The sequence below is a fragment of the Clytia hemisphaerica genome, unplaced genomic scaffold (assembly GCF_902728285.1).
Source record: "Clytia hemisphaerica strain Z4C2 unplaced genomic scaffold, Clytia hemisphaerica genome assembly, whole genome shotgun sequence".
Taxonomy (NCBI): domain Eukaryota; kingdom Metazoa; phylum Cnidaria; class Hydrozoa; order Leptothecata; family Clytiidae; genus Clytia; species Clytia hemisphaerica.
In genome coordinates, this window is record NW_027104189.1 from 355,285 (window position 1) to 372,387 (window position 17,103).

General features: G+C 36.3%; 1 protein-coding gene across 1 annotated transcript in view; it reads left to right on the forward strand.

The window, feature by feature from the left end:
- Nucleotides 1-15,029, forward strand: part of LOC136815014 (uncharacterized) — a 34,341-nt gene extending 19,312 nt beyond the window's left edge. The window contains exons 17-30 of the mRNA XM_067071449.1: nt 455-942; nt 3,299-3,836; nt 4,137-4,342; nt 4,892-5,330; nt 6,169-6,374; nt 6,947-7,343; nt 8,082-8,261; nt 9,375-9,585; nt 10,136-10,326; nt 10,658-10,769; nt 12,259-12,473; nt 12,572-12,868; nt 13,783-14,055; nt 14,541-15,029. Of these exons, the coding sequence (XP_066927550.1) occupies nt 455-942; nt 3,299-3,836; nt 4,137-4,342; nt 4,892-5,330; nt 6,169-6,374; nt 6,947-7,343; nt 8,082-8,261; nt 9,375-9,585; nt 10,136-10,326; nt 10,658-10,769; nt 12,259-12,473; nt 12,572-12,868; nt 13,783-14,055; nt 14,541-14,581 (3,794 nt within the window). The 3' untranslated portion in view covers nt 14,582-15,029. The remainder of the gene's footprint in view (nt 1-454; nt 943-3,298; nt 3,837-4,136; nt 4,343-4,891; nt 5,331-6,168; nt 6,375-6,946; nt 7,344-8,081; nt 8,262-9,374; nt 9,586-10,135; nt 10,327-10,657; nt 10,770-12,258; nt 12,474-12,571; nt 12,869-13,782; nt 14,056-14,540) is intronic.
- Nucleotides 15,030-17,103: the final 2,074 nt, after the last annotated feature.

Genomic DNA, 17,103 nt, shown 5'->3' on the forward strand with positions numbered 1-17,103 from the left:
CAACCAAATACACGGGTTGCAAAATAATATCGGTGCAGCCAAAACATGCGATTACTCGAAAAAGTTCACGTGACTTTATTCCCATGTTACTTGTTTTACAACATACAATTAATTACTTTATTAGTGTCAATAAATTCGGACCAATCAGAAATAAATGTCATGTAACAAGCACATAAAAATTTCGAGTAAAAACGTGATTTGTCTTCAGACTTTAATTTTGCAACCTGTGCATTAAATTCCCGCCAAATCTATTTTTTCCGGAAAATTTTTTGGCTATCCACGAAATTAAATTCCAGCCAAAATTGATTTTTAAGGTTTTCGGTATTGCTTTGAAGTTAAGAGATAACAAACTAGACTAAATAGCTAATAGATGAAACTGGTCTGATTTAAGAGAGGCTTTTCAGATGATTTTTTGCGAAAAGTAAATCGTGTGATGTATATTTCTTTGAATCAGATGATCCCGACACGCAGTTAAACGGGACAACAATTCTCCAATTGTCCAGTGCTACTGGCCGAGTTGAATTCACAGATCTGGCATTTAGTAAAGAGTTTTCGGACAATCTTCAGATTCATTTCGCAATCGCCGTAACTGACCCAGCCGGTAGTAGTTATGAGGCAACATCTGCCGAGTTCAACGTATCACGACAGCTGTACTGTTTAAAAGAACTTTTGCCGAACATTTCTCCAATGGAAGGTGCTCCTTTCACACAAATGGCAAAACTTCAAATCATCGATTGTGCGACTGGTGATGCTGCTACACCACAAACTCCAATAGATGTCAAAATGGGTGCCCCTGGTGAACCTGCACTCGGTTCCACGTTATTTTTACCCATCACGGCTACCAGTTCTGGTAACGAAGTGCAATTTGTTGGTGTTGCGGTTTATAATCAGTGGGCAGTTAATGCGACTTTGATTTACTCTGGAATTGATATTCATGAAAGTGTAAGTTCCCAGAAAGTGACCTACCATCTCAAGTATATTAAAGAGGCTTTTTTTATTACAAAATTTGGTTTGTCTAGTGGCTAGTTCTTCGCTCATTCCGCCTGATGTTAAGTACAATGGGTGACTTGAACTTTTGATTAAAAAAAACATGGTTTATATTGACGTTATAAGGCTGAAAAATCCCACCAAAAAATTGTTTTCATAAATTATTTTGGTTATTCAATTCAATTCAATTCAAAAATGATTTATTTGCCTGCATAATTTAAACTAAAATTTACAATATATGAAAATTAAAATGTAATTAGGTTGGGGAGCAGGCCAGGCTCTGGCCATCCATATAGAGGTTATCCGACTAATCAATGGGATGACTACGTGGTTGCAAGTATATGTTTGGGATTTTAATAATAGGGGAGGGATTATTACCCGACAGCATAAAAATAGCGATAGAACAAAAAAGAACAAGAAAAGTATGCTATTTAACAATTAGTACTGTAAAAATGAAAAATATGCCTCAAATTAAAAAAAGTAAAGGTTCTCAAAGTTGAAATACAGTTAAGGACATAATCAGAGTTAGCTGTGGAGGAGATGGTCGGCTCTTTTGTTAAGCAATAATAGTTTGTTCCAATTTAATATCGATTGGTATTTTACGGACTTTAAGCCATAGTTCAAGGTTTTAGTTTTGGGACGTTCTAGGAGCTTCAGGTTCATATTTCTTGATATGCATGAGACAAGACTTTGAAATCAAGGGATTCCTGTAGTGCTGGTGGAGAAATTTTGTTACTCTCGGGTACCTAATAGCCGTCCCCCCCCCCGCTAATTAATTTTTCGAAAATTTTCCACCCAGGACATTTTTATTCCAACCACCCCCGCTTATTAAGTTTTGAGATTTTTTCCAACCCCCCCCCCCCCCCGCTTATTCTAACCCACCCCCCCCCCCCCCCGGCTATTAGGTACCCGAGAGTAATAGTTTGGTGTACAAATTTGATGTTACACTTGAACACAGTTTGAGCGATTGTAGGCGTATACCAGTGTTTTCAAAGAGTTGAGAGATTTCAGCGTCAAAGTTAGAAAAAGTGAGGATGTGAAGACATCGTCGGCCAATTCTTGAATTTTGAGTCAATCCTTGGCCCCAGACAATGGAAAAGAGCGAAGAAAAGAGCATAGTAAAGAGTTTTTATGATAGAAACAGGAACAAAATAACGAAGCTTAGCAAGTATTCCATTTGCCCTGCCAAGTTTTTTTGCTAGATGGTCAAAATGAGAGTTCCAGGTTCATCGAGAAATAGCCCAAGGTATTTTACGCAAGTTGAGAGTTTTAAGTTGAAAATCATCGAGCTTTAACTTAATTGAATAGGGAACGGGCTTATGTCTGCTACGGAAGAGCAACACTTGTGTTTTCAATACATTGAGTGAGATTTTATTCGCTCGGAGCCAAGAGGAGAGTCGTGCAAGGTCAGAATTGACTTTGGTCTCTAGAGACTGAAGGTCAGAATCAGAGGAGAGGAGACAGGTATCATCAGCAAAAACATTTGTTTGACTATTTTGAAGAACAAAATGAAGATCATTGATATAGATGAGAATGAGAATAGGTCCAAGGACAGATCTATGAGGAGCACCGTGATTAACAGGGTGTTTAAAGACACGGTTAGAAACGGTTAGAAATAAATAATTTGAAATTTTTGATGACAGCAACAAAAATTGTAAAAAAAAAAACGAAAAGAATTTTCGTATTGAATCAAAAGATTTTGATATCATATCTTCACTAACCTGAACGAACGATGTCCTTCACATTCGCAATATTCTCCAAACATTACTTCTTCTAGTCACAACCTTACCAGGTTACGTAACGTAACTTACGATATTATAGAAATAAACACTCGATTTGTGGATGGAGGAATCGCTTTTACAAATTCGAACGTTTACTTCCACAATAGCGGATTTTCCTTAGCTACGTAACTTTGGCGAAACCTGAAAAACAGCTAGAGTAAACCAATGACCACCGGCTTTTCTTGAATTTAAACTTTAGATAAGATAAGCTAACTGCTCACAGATTTTTCGTTATAAGTTTGTCCAGCGGTCTCCACTTGCGCGCGCTGCGATCGCGCTTTTTCGAGTAAAGCTTCCACGCTGTTGGTCGAAATAAAAATGAAGCAACCCCATTGGCGCGATCTGACGTAACAGTTGAAAAGGTTGAATACATTTTAACTTTTTTTTCGAGCACTTGATACATTTTTATGACGTAATCTTTTTTCCGAGCAAAAAGGATTGAATCCAAAAGGTGCGATTGCAGCGTGTGCAAGAAGAGATCAGGCCTTAAGCCCGATCTAGTCAAGTAGCTAGAGATTTTGTTTTTCTAGTTGCTGTCAAGCCCATTTCATGTACCGTATCCCAATCCTGGACCTCCAGCATTGAGTGGTTCCGGCTTGGTTTCCGTATTTGAAAACCAGAATGTGACGTTCGAAATCTTATTTGTTGATGGAGACACTGCTCTCGCTGGTGAATTTGGAGGTTATTCTGTTTCGCCAGAAAATCTTGTTACAGCTAGTGTTGACACTGATGCGAAATTAATCACCATAACATCCTTTATCTTTGATTATGAGCAAGTACAATCAGTTAAGTTTAATTTAACCGCATGGGATAATGCACCAGAACCTTTCGAAAAATCTGTTACTAAAGAAATTGAAATCCGAATCGATGATGTTGATGACGTTTGCCCGAAATTTGAACAAAATATCACTTCTGAAATGATCACAATTTATGAAAATGAAACTTTTATTTTGAATTACACGATTGTTGATCCAGACACGGAAACAAAGGATTTTTCAGTTGTTGAAAATACAGCCCTTGCAAACCATTCAGCTATTACTGTCAACTATGGAGTCAACAATATTACTGGTCAGTAATTTTCAATTGTCGTACTATTCTTAACTTCAAATGAGCTAGAAGCTTAATATATCTGTTTATCTATCTATCTGTCTGACTCTCTGTCGCAAATACTTAGGGGCAGCCGGGAGACTTTAAAAGTGGTCCAATGTGACTTAAATTATGCAAACTTGTTGTTTGGGTTAATAGAAATGAATATATGAAATCTGGGTGCATTTTGAGGTTTATCAAAAATTGTGGTGGCTAAAGACGTTCAACTATCATCTAAATGAGAAGACTTTCTTTCATTACAATTCCATTTTTCTTTAATAGGTGATTTTCACATCAATTCACTGGATACAAAAGAAGCAATATTCAGACTGGCTTTCAATTTATCAGACGGAACTTGTATAAATCAAGATCAACACGAAATCCTTCTTAAAGTTATTAGCTTCAATGAGTTTCCGCCTGTTTTCGAAGATGAAAATTCGACAATACTGATTGCTGAAAGCGTACAAATTCCATTCACCAATAGTTCAGTAAGTATTAAATATTACATGTTCTGAGAATAATTTTAAGAGAAAAAACTTTCGTAAGACAAAATTTTGCGAATGAGCAAATTCGACAATTCCATTTAGCGAGGGTTAACTTTTGCAAATCGAGCTTTTCAAATAGTTTTGCAAAAAAAGAACCTTTGCAATTACTCGGTGTTTTTTGGGCCCAAATTTTCGTCAAATACTTTCCAATGGAGGGCTAAAAACCTTGCCTAAACTAAACTAGCCTTAAATTACTTTTTGAAGTCATTTAAAAAAAATTTCATGACCAGAGATGATCCAAAAAGATACATATTTTGGGAAAGTAACTTTTCGTGAGTCAGCTATTCGTTAAGAGATTTTCGCGGAATCAACTTTCTCGAATAAGAGTGAAATAAATTGCGAAAATCGCGAAATTTTCATTCCTTAGGGTACTGTATTTACATCTTTTATATTGTTACTGTGAAAAATGAAATTAAATCAAAACACAGTAAAAGGACTGACGTAAAAGACATACTTTGAAATAATATTTTTTTCTAATTCATCTTTTGTTAGCTACAATTCACCGCGACTGATGCAGACCAAACTTCTACGGACGGTCGTGTCCGCTATTTCTTTAAGTCCGGAAATGATTCCGGCCATTTCCATCTCAATGAAGACAATGGTACCCTGACCATCATAAAGGCTTTAGACTACGAAAAGGAAACACAATATATTCTTCATATTATTGCTATGGATTCACCGACTGAAGGCGAACCATTCCAGGACGAAATGCAAATTATCATCAATGTACAAGATGTTGATGACACTTGCCCCAAACTCACTCCAAATATCACTTCTGAAATGATGACAATTTATGAAAATGAAACTTTCATCTTAAGTTATACGATTTATGATCCAGACACAGCCCAAGCTGATCTCCTTATCATTGAAAATACAGATGTTACAAACCATTCAGCTATTACAGTTAATTATGGTTTAAACAATGTAACAGGTATGTCCATTGTAGAATTTAATCGTCAGCCGTGCAAAATTACTCGAATCTGATTGGTTTAGAGGAGTGCGATTAATCGTTAATTGCACTATTACCACTTTTTGCACTCTTCGGCGGGGGGACACTTTTGTCCCCTTATTCTTTTCTCTCTATTCTTGATTATTTACTGACGATTACCTCGGAATCGTATGTTCTGTCGTGCAATTAACAATAAATCACTCGTTACTAGTACAAATCACCAAAGTAAATAATGTAAAATTTCTCTAATGGCTCATCGCACGGAATTAGAGTTTCCTTGTTCTTGATGTCCGAAATATTTCAAGAAAAGAGAAACGCGTAGCATACCAAAAAGCATAACACCAAATCGGTGTGATGTTCTCCACATTCACCATAATAAATGCATTTTGTCATGAGTTTGTCTGTAAACAGACCCAGTATCTACGGCTAATTTTAAAATTCATTGCCGTAGAGGGTCTGTTGTCATTGTCTTTCTCATTTGAGATTTTTCAAACCGGCCGCTGCGATGGACTGTTGGTGAGAGAGGGGAGACGATGAGAGAAGTAATGCTATTCATAAATCATACTTCGTCGCAGAGATCTCCGTACGGGAATTTTTTATCAAACAGACAATACGCACATAGTGTACTACGAAGCGATAAACGTGAGATACACTCTGGTACAGAGTAGTGATGAGTAGACTATTGCAATTAAAAGAAACCGTACCAAAATGGTAGAGAATCATGTTACAAAGGTTGTAATTTCATCCAACAGGATCTTAGAAAGGGAGTCTCTGTTGAAACATAATTGTTTTAATTTCTCTGTTCTCATCTTATTCACAGGTGACTTCAGCATCGATCATTTGGACAAAGATGAAGAGCTTTTCCAACTAGCTTTCAACCTTTCCGATGGAGTGTGTTCTCATCAAATTTTCAAGATTCTTTTGAGAGTGCTCAGTGTTAATGAGTTCCCAACTATTCTGTCATCAAATACCACCATCAATTTGACTCTATGTGAAGATCTTCAAATTCCTTTTACCAATGAGACAGTAAGTCTATACTGTGTTTCGTGGCGTTTTTAATGTTTTTTCACAAAATAGTTTTTGTTCAGTCAGCATTTTACAGACCTGTACAAAACTACAGGTGGTAAACTTTAATCGGATTAATATTCGCGAACCAAAATAATCGCGAAATTATTTGGGATTATTTATGCGAATCAGCCTTTTGAAAAATTACGCGAGTAAGTATTTGATTTCGCGAATCAGCCAAGCCTTTGTTGAAAGTGATCAAAAATATCACATTTACAGTAAATTTTATGCTAACAATTTGATTTTGAAAGCTTCGCATGGATTTACTTTCGCGAGTCAAGATCTCACGTGATTTCGCGAGTTATATTTTCGCGAAAACGCGAAATTAAATCCGGCAAAACTTTATGCGAGTAATTATAATTTGCAAGAATCCGTTTAAAGATACAACCAGCCTAGTTTATAGCAATTCTTAGCCACGTGTTTCGTTTTTTTCGAGGGGGGGGACATAAAATTGGAGGTGCATCACTGTAATTGTAATGCCAAACTAATAATCTTTAAGCCAGAACTTAAAAATTAACCTGATATTCCAATAGCTTCAAATGAACGCCACAGATGCAGATGGTGGATCAGACGGTCGTGTCCGCTATCTCATCAAATCTGGAAACGATGATTCTCATTTCCATCTCAATGAGGATAACGGTACTCTGACCATCATAAAACCTTTGGACTACGAAACACAAACACAATATATTCTCAACATTGTTGTTATGGATTCACCACCGAGAGATCAAGCATTTCAAGATGAACGTCAACTTATCATCAATGTTTGTAATATCAATGATAATGATCCAATCTTCCAAAATCCTTCATATACATTCACTGTGGTTGATGATTATCCTGTCGGGTATAGTGTTGGCCAACTTCAAGCCACAGATAATGATGCAGACGATTGTGTTGCTTATGGGTGGAACAGTACCACCGGATTCGAAGGTATTTATCTATTTTTTTATATCTCTATAGTATAGGTAACACGAACAAATAGTACAAAACTAACCTCCCGCAAAAGGACCACCAGATCATACCGCCAAGAGAAAGGAACCCAAATAAGCTAACAATAAATTAATAAATGGAAAAAAAACTAACTACAGAGGATACCTTATCGGGGAAAACTTCGTCGGGGAAAATTTTCGTCACTTGCTGGTTTTGGTAAACGCATTAAGGCCGGGGAAAATTTTCGTCGGGGAAAAATATTCGTCACTTGGCCGAAATTTCGTCACTTTTCCCCGACAAAGTTTTCCCCGATAAGGTAATTACTAACAAAAATGAAAAACAAAAACAAAAATTTACGTATAATCAAATTTATCTTTGCGCTGTAACCTCATCTGTTAAACTTACAATCAATGTTCCGAAATTAACTTTTTGAACAACGTTTATCGCTGTATTAGTGGTATGTTATAGACCTTTTCATAAATTATGTCACCGAATATCATTTGCTTCGTTTTGAAATCATTGCCAAGGTGATAAACTCCCAGCGGATTTTATTTGAACTGCTTTCTATTTATAAAAATCATTTAATGTCTCAACCGACATAGTCACCATGGTAATTGTTTGAATACGAGGCAAGTGTAATTTATGAAAAGGTCTATTGGTCGTATTTTGTAACGGTTTGACTCTTTCTAAAATATTTTTATTTGATGTTTTTCACTTACTCTATTTTCTTACCCACAGACTACTTCAGGTTAGATGCAAACACGGGACAGATTACTCTGACAAAACTATTAGGAATTGGTTCACAAGTCCTTCGTTTGACAGCAAATGCAACAGATTGTTTATCGCCTCAACGACAAACTTTTGTTGATGTCAGCATTTTCATACAAGATTCTTATGTGGAAGATATTGAGCATCACGGTAAGTAATTGAATGAGACAATTGATTGTGATTTAAAAAAAACCTTTCTTATCTATATAATCATAGGCGTACGCGTCTGAAGCCTTTTTGCAGCGTTTTTGTTTTCTCTAGCGATTTTAACTCTCGCGCGACTCTTTTTAGGGGGGGGGGGGTTGTTTCATTGAAAAGTAACAGTTTTCTGGTTGTTGAAGAAATGATATCGATTTAATGAAATTGTGGTGATTTCGACGACTCTTCCAGATTTATGAAATGCACCACTGGAGGGCCTGGAGAGTCTTCCAAGAACTTCTAAAATTTTCCACCCAATACGTCACTTAAACAATAGAAAAAAGTGGCGTGTTGGGTGGAACAAAAACAGAAAAGTTTCATAATTTCGTGAAGTCATGGCAGTGGTGCATATCATGAATAGAAAGATAAAAAGGGAAGATAAAACCGATAGTCTTTGGTTTAGTTAAGGGTAATTGAATGATTTACGCCGGTCATTATTGTATTTGTTAACCGTTTTCTTCAGCTTCGATTGATTTTTAGCGCTTTATCCAGGAAAAATAGCGAAATAAAGCGAAAAAAACAAGCGAAAAGAGATAAAGAATTGTTATAATTTCTGACGTCAGAAATAAAAAATGAGAGAAATGATGTCAACGCATTGTTCATTTTCCTTTGAAAAAGTGACGTCACAATGAATTTTCCTAACGACGGGCAACTCTGGACAATGTAGGCCCGTCGTCATGCGAAAAGAACCAATTGCATTGCGCAAAAAGTCGTGTAGCCCGCTTCGAAAAAGTAACCGGTTAACAACAAACAATGCAATATTTATTGTTTTGAGGTATTCCTAACCCAAGAATACCGTTAAGAATAATTTAGGATAATTTCTCCAAAAAAGTTGAGAGTATCCATGATGAAATGGAAAAACACCATTCTTATAAAGACCCGTGTAAACTTTTGAGGTGTTGTAACTTTTACTGCATCCGAATGAAAAATGAACTTGTTGTTCATATCCAATCTGATCTTAAACTTGTCATCCCGATCTGTGACGTGCCGTGCCATCCAGTCTTACACTAAGGGAAAAATTGTTCTGACTATTCTAATTGTGATGGATGATTTTTTATTTCTTAGAGCTTTGTTTGCGAGCCATTAACACTAGGCGAATGCAGTATGGAGCATCTGACTTAACATGGAGTAATTCATTTGAAAATGAGACAATGACAATGGCGAAAAATTTTCTACGTAATAATGCTACTCAACCTTTGGTTTTGTCACAATGCTATTTGGGTTTTGTGGTGACGTCAAATCAAGCTGTGCATTGTGAAGATGCTTTGGATTACTGGTATGTAATGATTCTCCAACTTTTTCACTTCGTTTTATACACTGACCTTTATATATCCCTGGACCAAGCTATATCCGCCATCTTTGATCTAAGTTTTTTTTAAAAGTTGGTACCACTGACCAAGCTGTTGATGATGTAGCGCCGTTAGACATTAATTTTTAACATTGCAATGGCTTCTTCTCGGGTACCAATTCCAAAAAAACTCCAATCAAAGATGGCGGATATTGGTTGGTCCAGGGAAATATAAAGGTCAGTGGTTGGTACCCGCAAAGAAGCCATTGTAGTGTTTTGAAACTTTGCCTAACGACAAACGGCGCTACATCATTAGTGTACAAGCGAAACTAGATCTAGCGCTCTCTCCGCAGGTACCAATTTAAAAAAAAACTCTGATCATAATATTTTGCTTGGCCAACATTGAGTAACTTGGTCCAGGGATAAAGGTCAGTGGTTTTGTAGCATGATTTATTGACAGCTAAATGATTCACCCATGAAATGAATTGGATTGATAAGATTATTAGCAGCATATAAAACTAAAACTTTCATTTTACAGGTTTGTTGACGGAGATCTTGCCAATACCAGTGCACAACAGTTGATATGGAAACAAGCTACCATGTTTGGTGTTGGCTTGGTAACCAAACCGAGTAACTCAGATCCTTTAGAAAATATCACTTATGTGGTAGCGAAGTTTGATGCTTGTGTTGATCCTTCTACTGCTGCTCAAAACATTGGACAAAAAGAAGGTAAGTCGATTGGCTTCAGTCACTTTGTGGCCGGGTAGCTAAGTCAGTAGATAAATCGCCCTGCAAAGGGGTTTGGGTTCGACTCCCGGTCACCGCAAATTCAGTGAACGATTAGTTTAGATTTGGTAAACTGATCTAGAGTAACTGGGAGCTGAGAATATAGGTGTGGCGCTCCATCTCAGCATTCGATTTTCCAAGCCTTGGACAAATGCCAATCGAAATCTTGATCTGAAACTGTATTGTATTGCATAATTTGATTTAGATAACACCTGTTTTGATCAGCCTTTTTTGATACAATAGTCTGATACCAATTTGATTTGTCTTTTTACAGATTTGAATGATTTAGTGATAGTAGCAGATCCACCAAAACGTGAAAGTGACCATCAATGCTCCCTGGACATTCAACCGCCAAAACTTAATACATCTATGATTGCAAACTTGACGTAAGAAAATCTAAAATACTTCTACTTTCATTGGTGCCATGGCGAAATTTAAAAAATGAGTAAAATTTTCGAAATATGATTTATGATATCATGTATTTGCTATTCATGACGTAATCTTTTATACGGAAACACCCGAAAAACACTGGGCGTTTCTCACCTGTTTCATTGTTTAAATTCAAAACTGGTGGCAAGCACCCGGTGTTTTTCAGATGAAGAACTTCATGAATATGAAGTATAAAAGATGAAAAAAAAGTGAAGCCTTACGCAATTAGAATGACGGATTATAGCATGAAAGCATGAAATTTGGCACAGATGATCCTTAAAGGGTCTAAAACTTAATTTTAAACAGTAACACCAAATTTTGCCACCTGGCCACCTGCCAGATGACGTCATCAGGTGGCTGGGCAAAAAATTATTTTTTTGAAAATATTCAAAATCTGATGTTTCCAGCGAAAAGAGCATGAAATGCTGATAAAAATTGAGGCATAAAACATGCCTTGAAAATCTTCCTATCAAAAGTTATGGAGGTTGAAAGTTTTTTGATGACGTCATCATAAGCCTTTTCAGGCAAAACTTAAAAACCTCGTAATTTTGGTACAAATTGACCAAATTTCATGTTTTATACATGAATTCATATCAAAATTCATTGCTTTTTCCGATTCCGATGTTCAAATTGAATTAAAAGCTTTAAATCCTACAGAATACTAAAACTTACATTTTGAGCTTTACAAGGCAAATCCGAGGGCAAATCAACGCTCCCTTCAGGAGCACAGTATACAACCAACTATTTTTTTTGGATGTTTTAAGCCTTCCTATGTTGTTTAGACCCAAGCATCAGATGGAACTTCAAATTTTGACATGGATTCATGTATAAAACACTAAATTTGGTCAACTATTTCCGTTATTACGGGATTTTAGGTTTTGCCTGAAAAGGCTTATGATGACGTCATCACAAAACTTTAAACCTTCATAACTTTTGATAGGAAGATTTTGAAAGCATGTTTTATACCTCGATTTTCATCAGCATTTCATGCTCTTTCCGCTGATACCATCAGATTTTAAATATTTTCAAAAAAATAAATTTTTGCTAAGCCACCTGATGACGTCATCTGGCAGGTGGCCAGGTGGCAAAATTTGGTGTTACTGTTTAAAATTAAGTTTTAGACCCTCTAAGGATCATCTGTGCCAAATTTCATGCTTTAATCAACATCTGAAGTATTTTTGTGCTAACAGACCTCACTATTAAATCTAGCACTTTCTTTGTTTTGACGTGGTATATTTTTCGAAATATGGCGATATGTTTTAGTTTCAATCTAGCGCGTTTGTGTGAAAACCACGCGTTTAGGATGGAAAATGAATGGCTTCACTTCCCATCCAGGAGTCTCGTGTCTAGCCCTTCTGGCCTGAAAGACAATGGTGGTGAACTCTCTCTCCCCTATGTGATTACGAATTAAGACTGAGATTGATGATTCCTTATTTTCATATGTAGTGCTGTAACAGTAAAATACTTCATAAAGAAACTTTCACGTTACGACGCAACGGAAGTCCCTTCAACAAATCCGTCTACATATACTGATCAACAGCTGAAGAATAACATCGATGGTATTTGGCAATGTGGAGAATCATCCAACCCGAATTCTTTCGAACAAACATTTACTTGTGGTACCTCTTGCGCAGGCGCAAGAAAAAGGAGAGCCATTGAAGGTGATAATTCTCTCTATTTTAACTTACTGTGTACTGAAACTAAGGTTCTCTTATTATGTAAAATGTATGGCTAAACTCTGTTCATTCTTTATTTGTAGATGTTCAGATCCAACCTTTGGACTCAGGTGCAGCATATGTCACCTTCGTGATTATTTACTTGAATGGTGATACCGCCCTCATTTCAAGTTGGATGGCGCCACAGACCACCCAACCGCCCGATGGTGAAGGATTTTGTCTAGTTCCGAAGACATGTGAATGTCTCAACATCCCAGAAATTAATTCAACTCAATTACAAACGAATACGAATTATTCAGGAGTTGACAGTAGTGCTGTTAATACATCATTGACATATATTCAAACATGGGATCAACAAAAGATTATCCTCACTTGCAAAGGTTCGCAATTTTCTTCAATACTTCTTATGGGCTAAACAGGTAGCCTGCATCTGAATCTTATGTTAATTTTGAACTTCAAAAGCCTGTATTTCTTTATATGATTGAGTACATAACTTGTTTTAGTATACTTTTTTGCTCAGAATTTCATGCTCTATCCGATGGTATTAATCATTTTCGTTTAATTCGACTTTTGAAAATCGTCAATTTTTTATTCATATTGGTGGTTAGGGGTTTTGCCCATTGAGTTTCAAGCCCGAAGGGCTAGAGGTCAATCTCTAACCTTTCTCAGGCAAGAAAAATTGAAGCCTTAAAATATGCGCCGTATTTTTGATGACGGATTGAATCTAGCAATTCCTTTGTCTTCGAGTGATATATATTTCGAAATTAAGCGGTAAATTTTAGTTTCAATCTGTCATTTGTGTAAAAACCAGGCGGGTCGCTCAAGGCCGCGCAACTTTGGTAGGATTTGTTGGCTTCAAATCCTACCAAAGAGATTGACCTCTAGCCTTCGGCTTGAAACTCAATGGTTTTGCCTACAACGTCAGTTTTTTTTGCCTAAAACTTTTGCCAGGTCTAATTAATTTCGCGGCCCCCCTCTCAAAAAAGTCTCAGAATCCTATCTTCTTTCGAACCAATTACCTGCGGTGGAGTCCTAGTCCCACGAAAGATGCTACATATATCCTAAGGGTTGGCCCCCTGTTATAGATAAACTTACGTAATTATAGATTTATTCTTCTGACAAACGGAGAACCTTCAAAGCAAGAAACCTAAAGTATTTTTGGAAAAAAAGCGTCTCTGTTTATTGAAAATATAATACCGCTCTGCCAATTACGATATTAATCGTTGAATTTAAAATCAGTAGTTGTACAATAATCGTAAATTTATTCTGATATTTTTTCTCTTTTTCTATTTAGAAGCTAAATGTGACGAATCAGCATTAACAGACGCCATTACTCTAATATCAAATAATCTGACCGAGATTGATGGTTGGTTGACCTCTATCGAGTCATCAAAATTAAATTTACAAAAAGTCATTGATTGTGTGCACAATCGTGGCGTTAGGAGTGATATCTTTGATCATTATATGTCACTTTGTGAACGGAAAGTGATTCTTACGAATGTGAAAAACGACTTGGTGATCAAGAAGACAATCTTGGAGAAAGAGAATCAACGGTGTAGAAGCAGAAGTAAGATATTTTCACCTTTTAGATCGATATATATTCCGTAGGGAATTTCCCTGCTGTCCACTATTTCTCTCAGTTTACACCACATAGTTGGACAGGAGTTCTTGATTTCTTCACATATATTTTTCTTACTTCAAAGGACATCATTTAACTATCTTCTACAATTTGCTTACACAGCATTTTTAAACAAAAGAAAAAATCTTTCTCCCCTTCGGCACCGTGTTGCTTCTGCTTTGTCAGCTCTGCCTTCTTTTTTTATCATAAAAAATAATGTCTTATAATACACCCATGTGTCACAGACCCACTGGATTTTTTAACCTTGGAACAATAGAATTTCTATCCCCACCCGGATTTTAATAGGAATTTCTATCCTCACTGAGGAAAAAAGTTCCAGTTGGGGCTGTGAGACAGAGGTATTGTATTGTGTTATAAGAAGTTAATGTTATTTTAGACATTATATTAATCTTTGTCACTAATTGATGTTTCAGGTTGGTTACGTGAAGTTCTTGAGGATGTTTGGCATCATTGATCAAATTGGAACGAACGGAAGATGACCGAGTCTGCTAGACTGACGTATTTTGTTAATAAAATGTTATTTTAAATGCACTAAAATCAAAATGGACAACGAATTTTTTTAGGTTGCTTCAGGTCGAAGTTACTCTAGGTACGACTTTAGGGAAGATCTATATATGTAAAGATAAACAATTGGTAAGCTCGTTCTCAAGTCCCATTTGTTTTTATTTTAAATTGATGAGGTCAAAATTCGTATTGTTTGTATCAGGCGATTTCCAATAAAGATTAGGTAATATCTTTTCTCAATTTAAGTTTTTTGGATTCTCTGTATTGCTTTACTGGGAAGAAGAAACTCGCAGATATTTTTTATTTCAACGCATGCACCAAGAAAGAAGGAAATTTTAGATACTAAATGCACTAAAATGTTATTTTTAATATAATATGATGAATTGAATCAGTATGTCATTCAAAGTCTCTTATTGTTTTTGCCATATTTTCATACCAGGTTGAAAAACGCAAACTAATTATACGCCCATTACCTAATACCTTTTTTAGAAAATCGGAATCGCCGACAAAGCTGTGTGTTCTGGGTATATGTTTTGACTTCATACATTTTGATTTGTTCTACTTTCAGTAAAATACAGCAGGCTTTCGTGTTCTGATGAGACAATCAAGAAAATCTTACCCTAAAAAGCTTCTGACCCGGGCGGGGGGCACTTGATTCAAAAACGACTGTACGTGCGGCCCAAAATAAGGCTTTTGAAATTGACCCTTAGTTCCAGTGCAGAGAAAATTTTGCCAAATTTGAGTAAATTTGGGTGAAAAATCGACCCTTTACGGTGCATTTTCTTGAAAATTTTTGACTGTTTTAAGCCTTAAGGAAAATATAGTCAAATTTATTCCAAATTTTACACCCTTAGAGTGCAATTTTCCCCAACTTTGCCTACTTTGACGCTTACAGTGCACTTTGGGAAGCTTGAAAAAAGTTCGGGGAGACTGTGGAATAATCAAAAAGAAAATTAATGTTTATTTTTTGTTTAGTAACCCTTGAAAGTTTCTGAACATTTTTTAAAATTAAAGTCTGTCTCAAAAGTAAGCTATGGATGATACACGGGGACTTCAGTTTTTGAGTATTTAACATAAGACACATATTTTTACTGTTTCTGAAGTCTGTCTCCTCACTAAAAAGATATCAAGAGTGCTATATTATCAAATAGAAGATTAAAAAAAGACTGAAAAAATTCATATTGATATCACAAAATGGTCAAAATACAGGTTTTTAGGCGATATAATTTAGCCTCAAAATTAATTCGACCGCCGGAGGCGGTTTCTTTCATAGTGGTACGCTAATCTCGTTTTGCCTTGGCTCATTACTTTGTCTACCATTTACTTTCGGTTTTTTTAACTAGATTACCCAGGTGTTTCTCTTTTTTTTCCCTGAATGTCTTTTATTCGGAATTGAATAATCGAGACATGAAAAATGACTATATTGTAATCTGTTTTCAATGGATAATCTAAAATGTACTGGTGATGACATGTATGCGTTAATAATATGCGCGCGCTCTTTCGCGAGCGTGATGCGTGATGGAAGGCGGTCGTTTCAGTGTGATTTAGATCCACACTGTGACCTAGTTTTTCACCAGCTATAACGTTTATAACTTTCTACATCAAGTAGTGCTTCTTTCCGCAGCCATTTTAGTTTGGACATGCCGTAACTCACTTTAGTGTGAGATTCTTACCGGTGGGGGCGTACGGGGTTTGCGATTTCCGAAATGCCGAATAATTTTGCCCAAATTTCCGAAATTCCATAAAAAATACTTGCAATTCCGATACCGATCTTTTGGGTAATTTTCCTCGTTTTGACTAATTTTTGATCAAAATTGATTTTTCATGTATGAATTCCGAAAAAGGGGGCGATAAAAACTTCAAAAAAATCATAGATTTCCGATACCGAAACAATTTCAGAATTCCGAAATACCGAAGGAATTTCGCCCGATTTCCGAAATTCCGAAGAAAAAAGGGTCAATTTCCGCAATTCCGAAATACCGTACGCCCCCTACTTACCGGGGTTGGGGTGCACTCGATTTCCAATTGACGGTATGTGCCACGCAAAATCTGCTTTTCAAAATCGTACCCTTACAGTGCATGCAGTTCAATATGGCTGAAAAGGTACCCTTTCAGTCCATTTTCTCTTGACTTACCCAACCTTTATAGTGCACTATATTTTTCTGCTGTAAATCTGCGGGAAAGAAGAAGCTTGGGAAATTTTCTGTTTCAAAGAAAAACTGAGAAAATTATTCTTGTCAGCTGTAATTATCAGACAATACAGAAACTTTTTCAAACAAACGAGAAGTAAAAACCTTTCTTTTTAACAATTATTTTGAATTTATTTTAAAATTCGACCCTTGCAGTGCAATCTCCTTATTGAGGCCCCAGTCATCTTTCAAATTACGCAATCACGCAAAAAAGAATTCCAAATCACGTTATCGGTTATCACGAGTTAAATTTCCTGTCTATCAAGATTTCCGAGATTTCGAA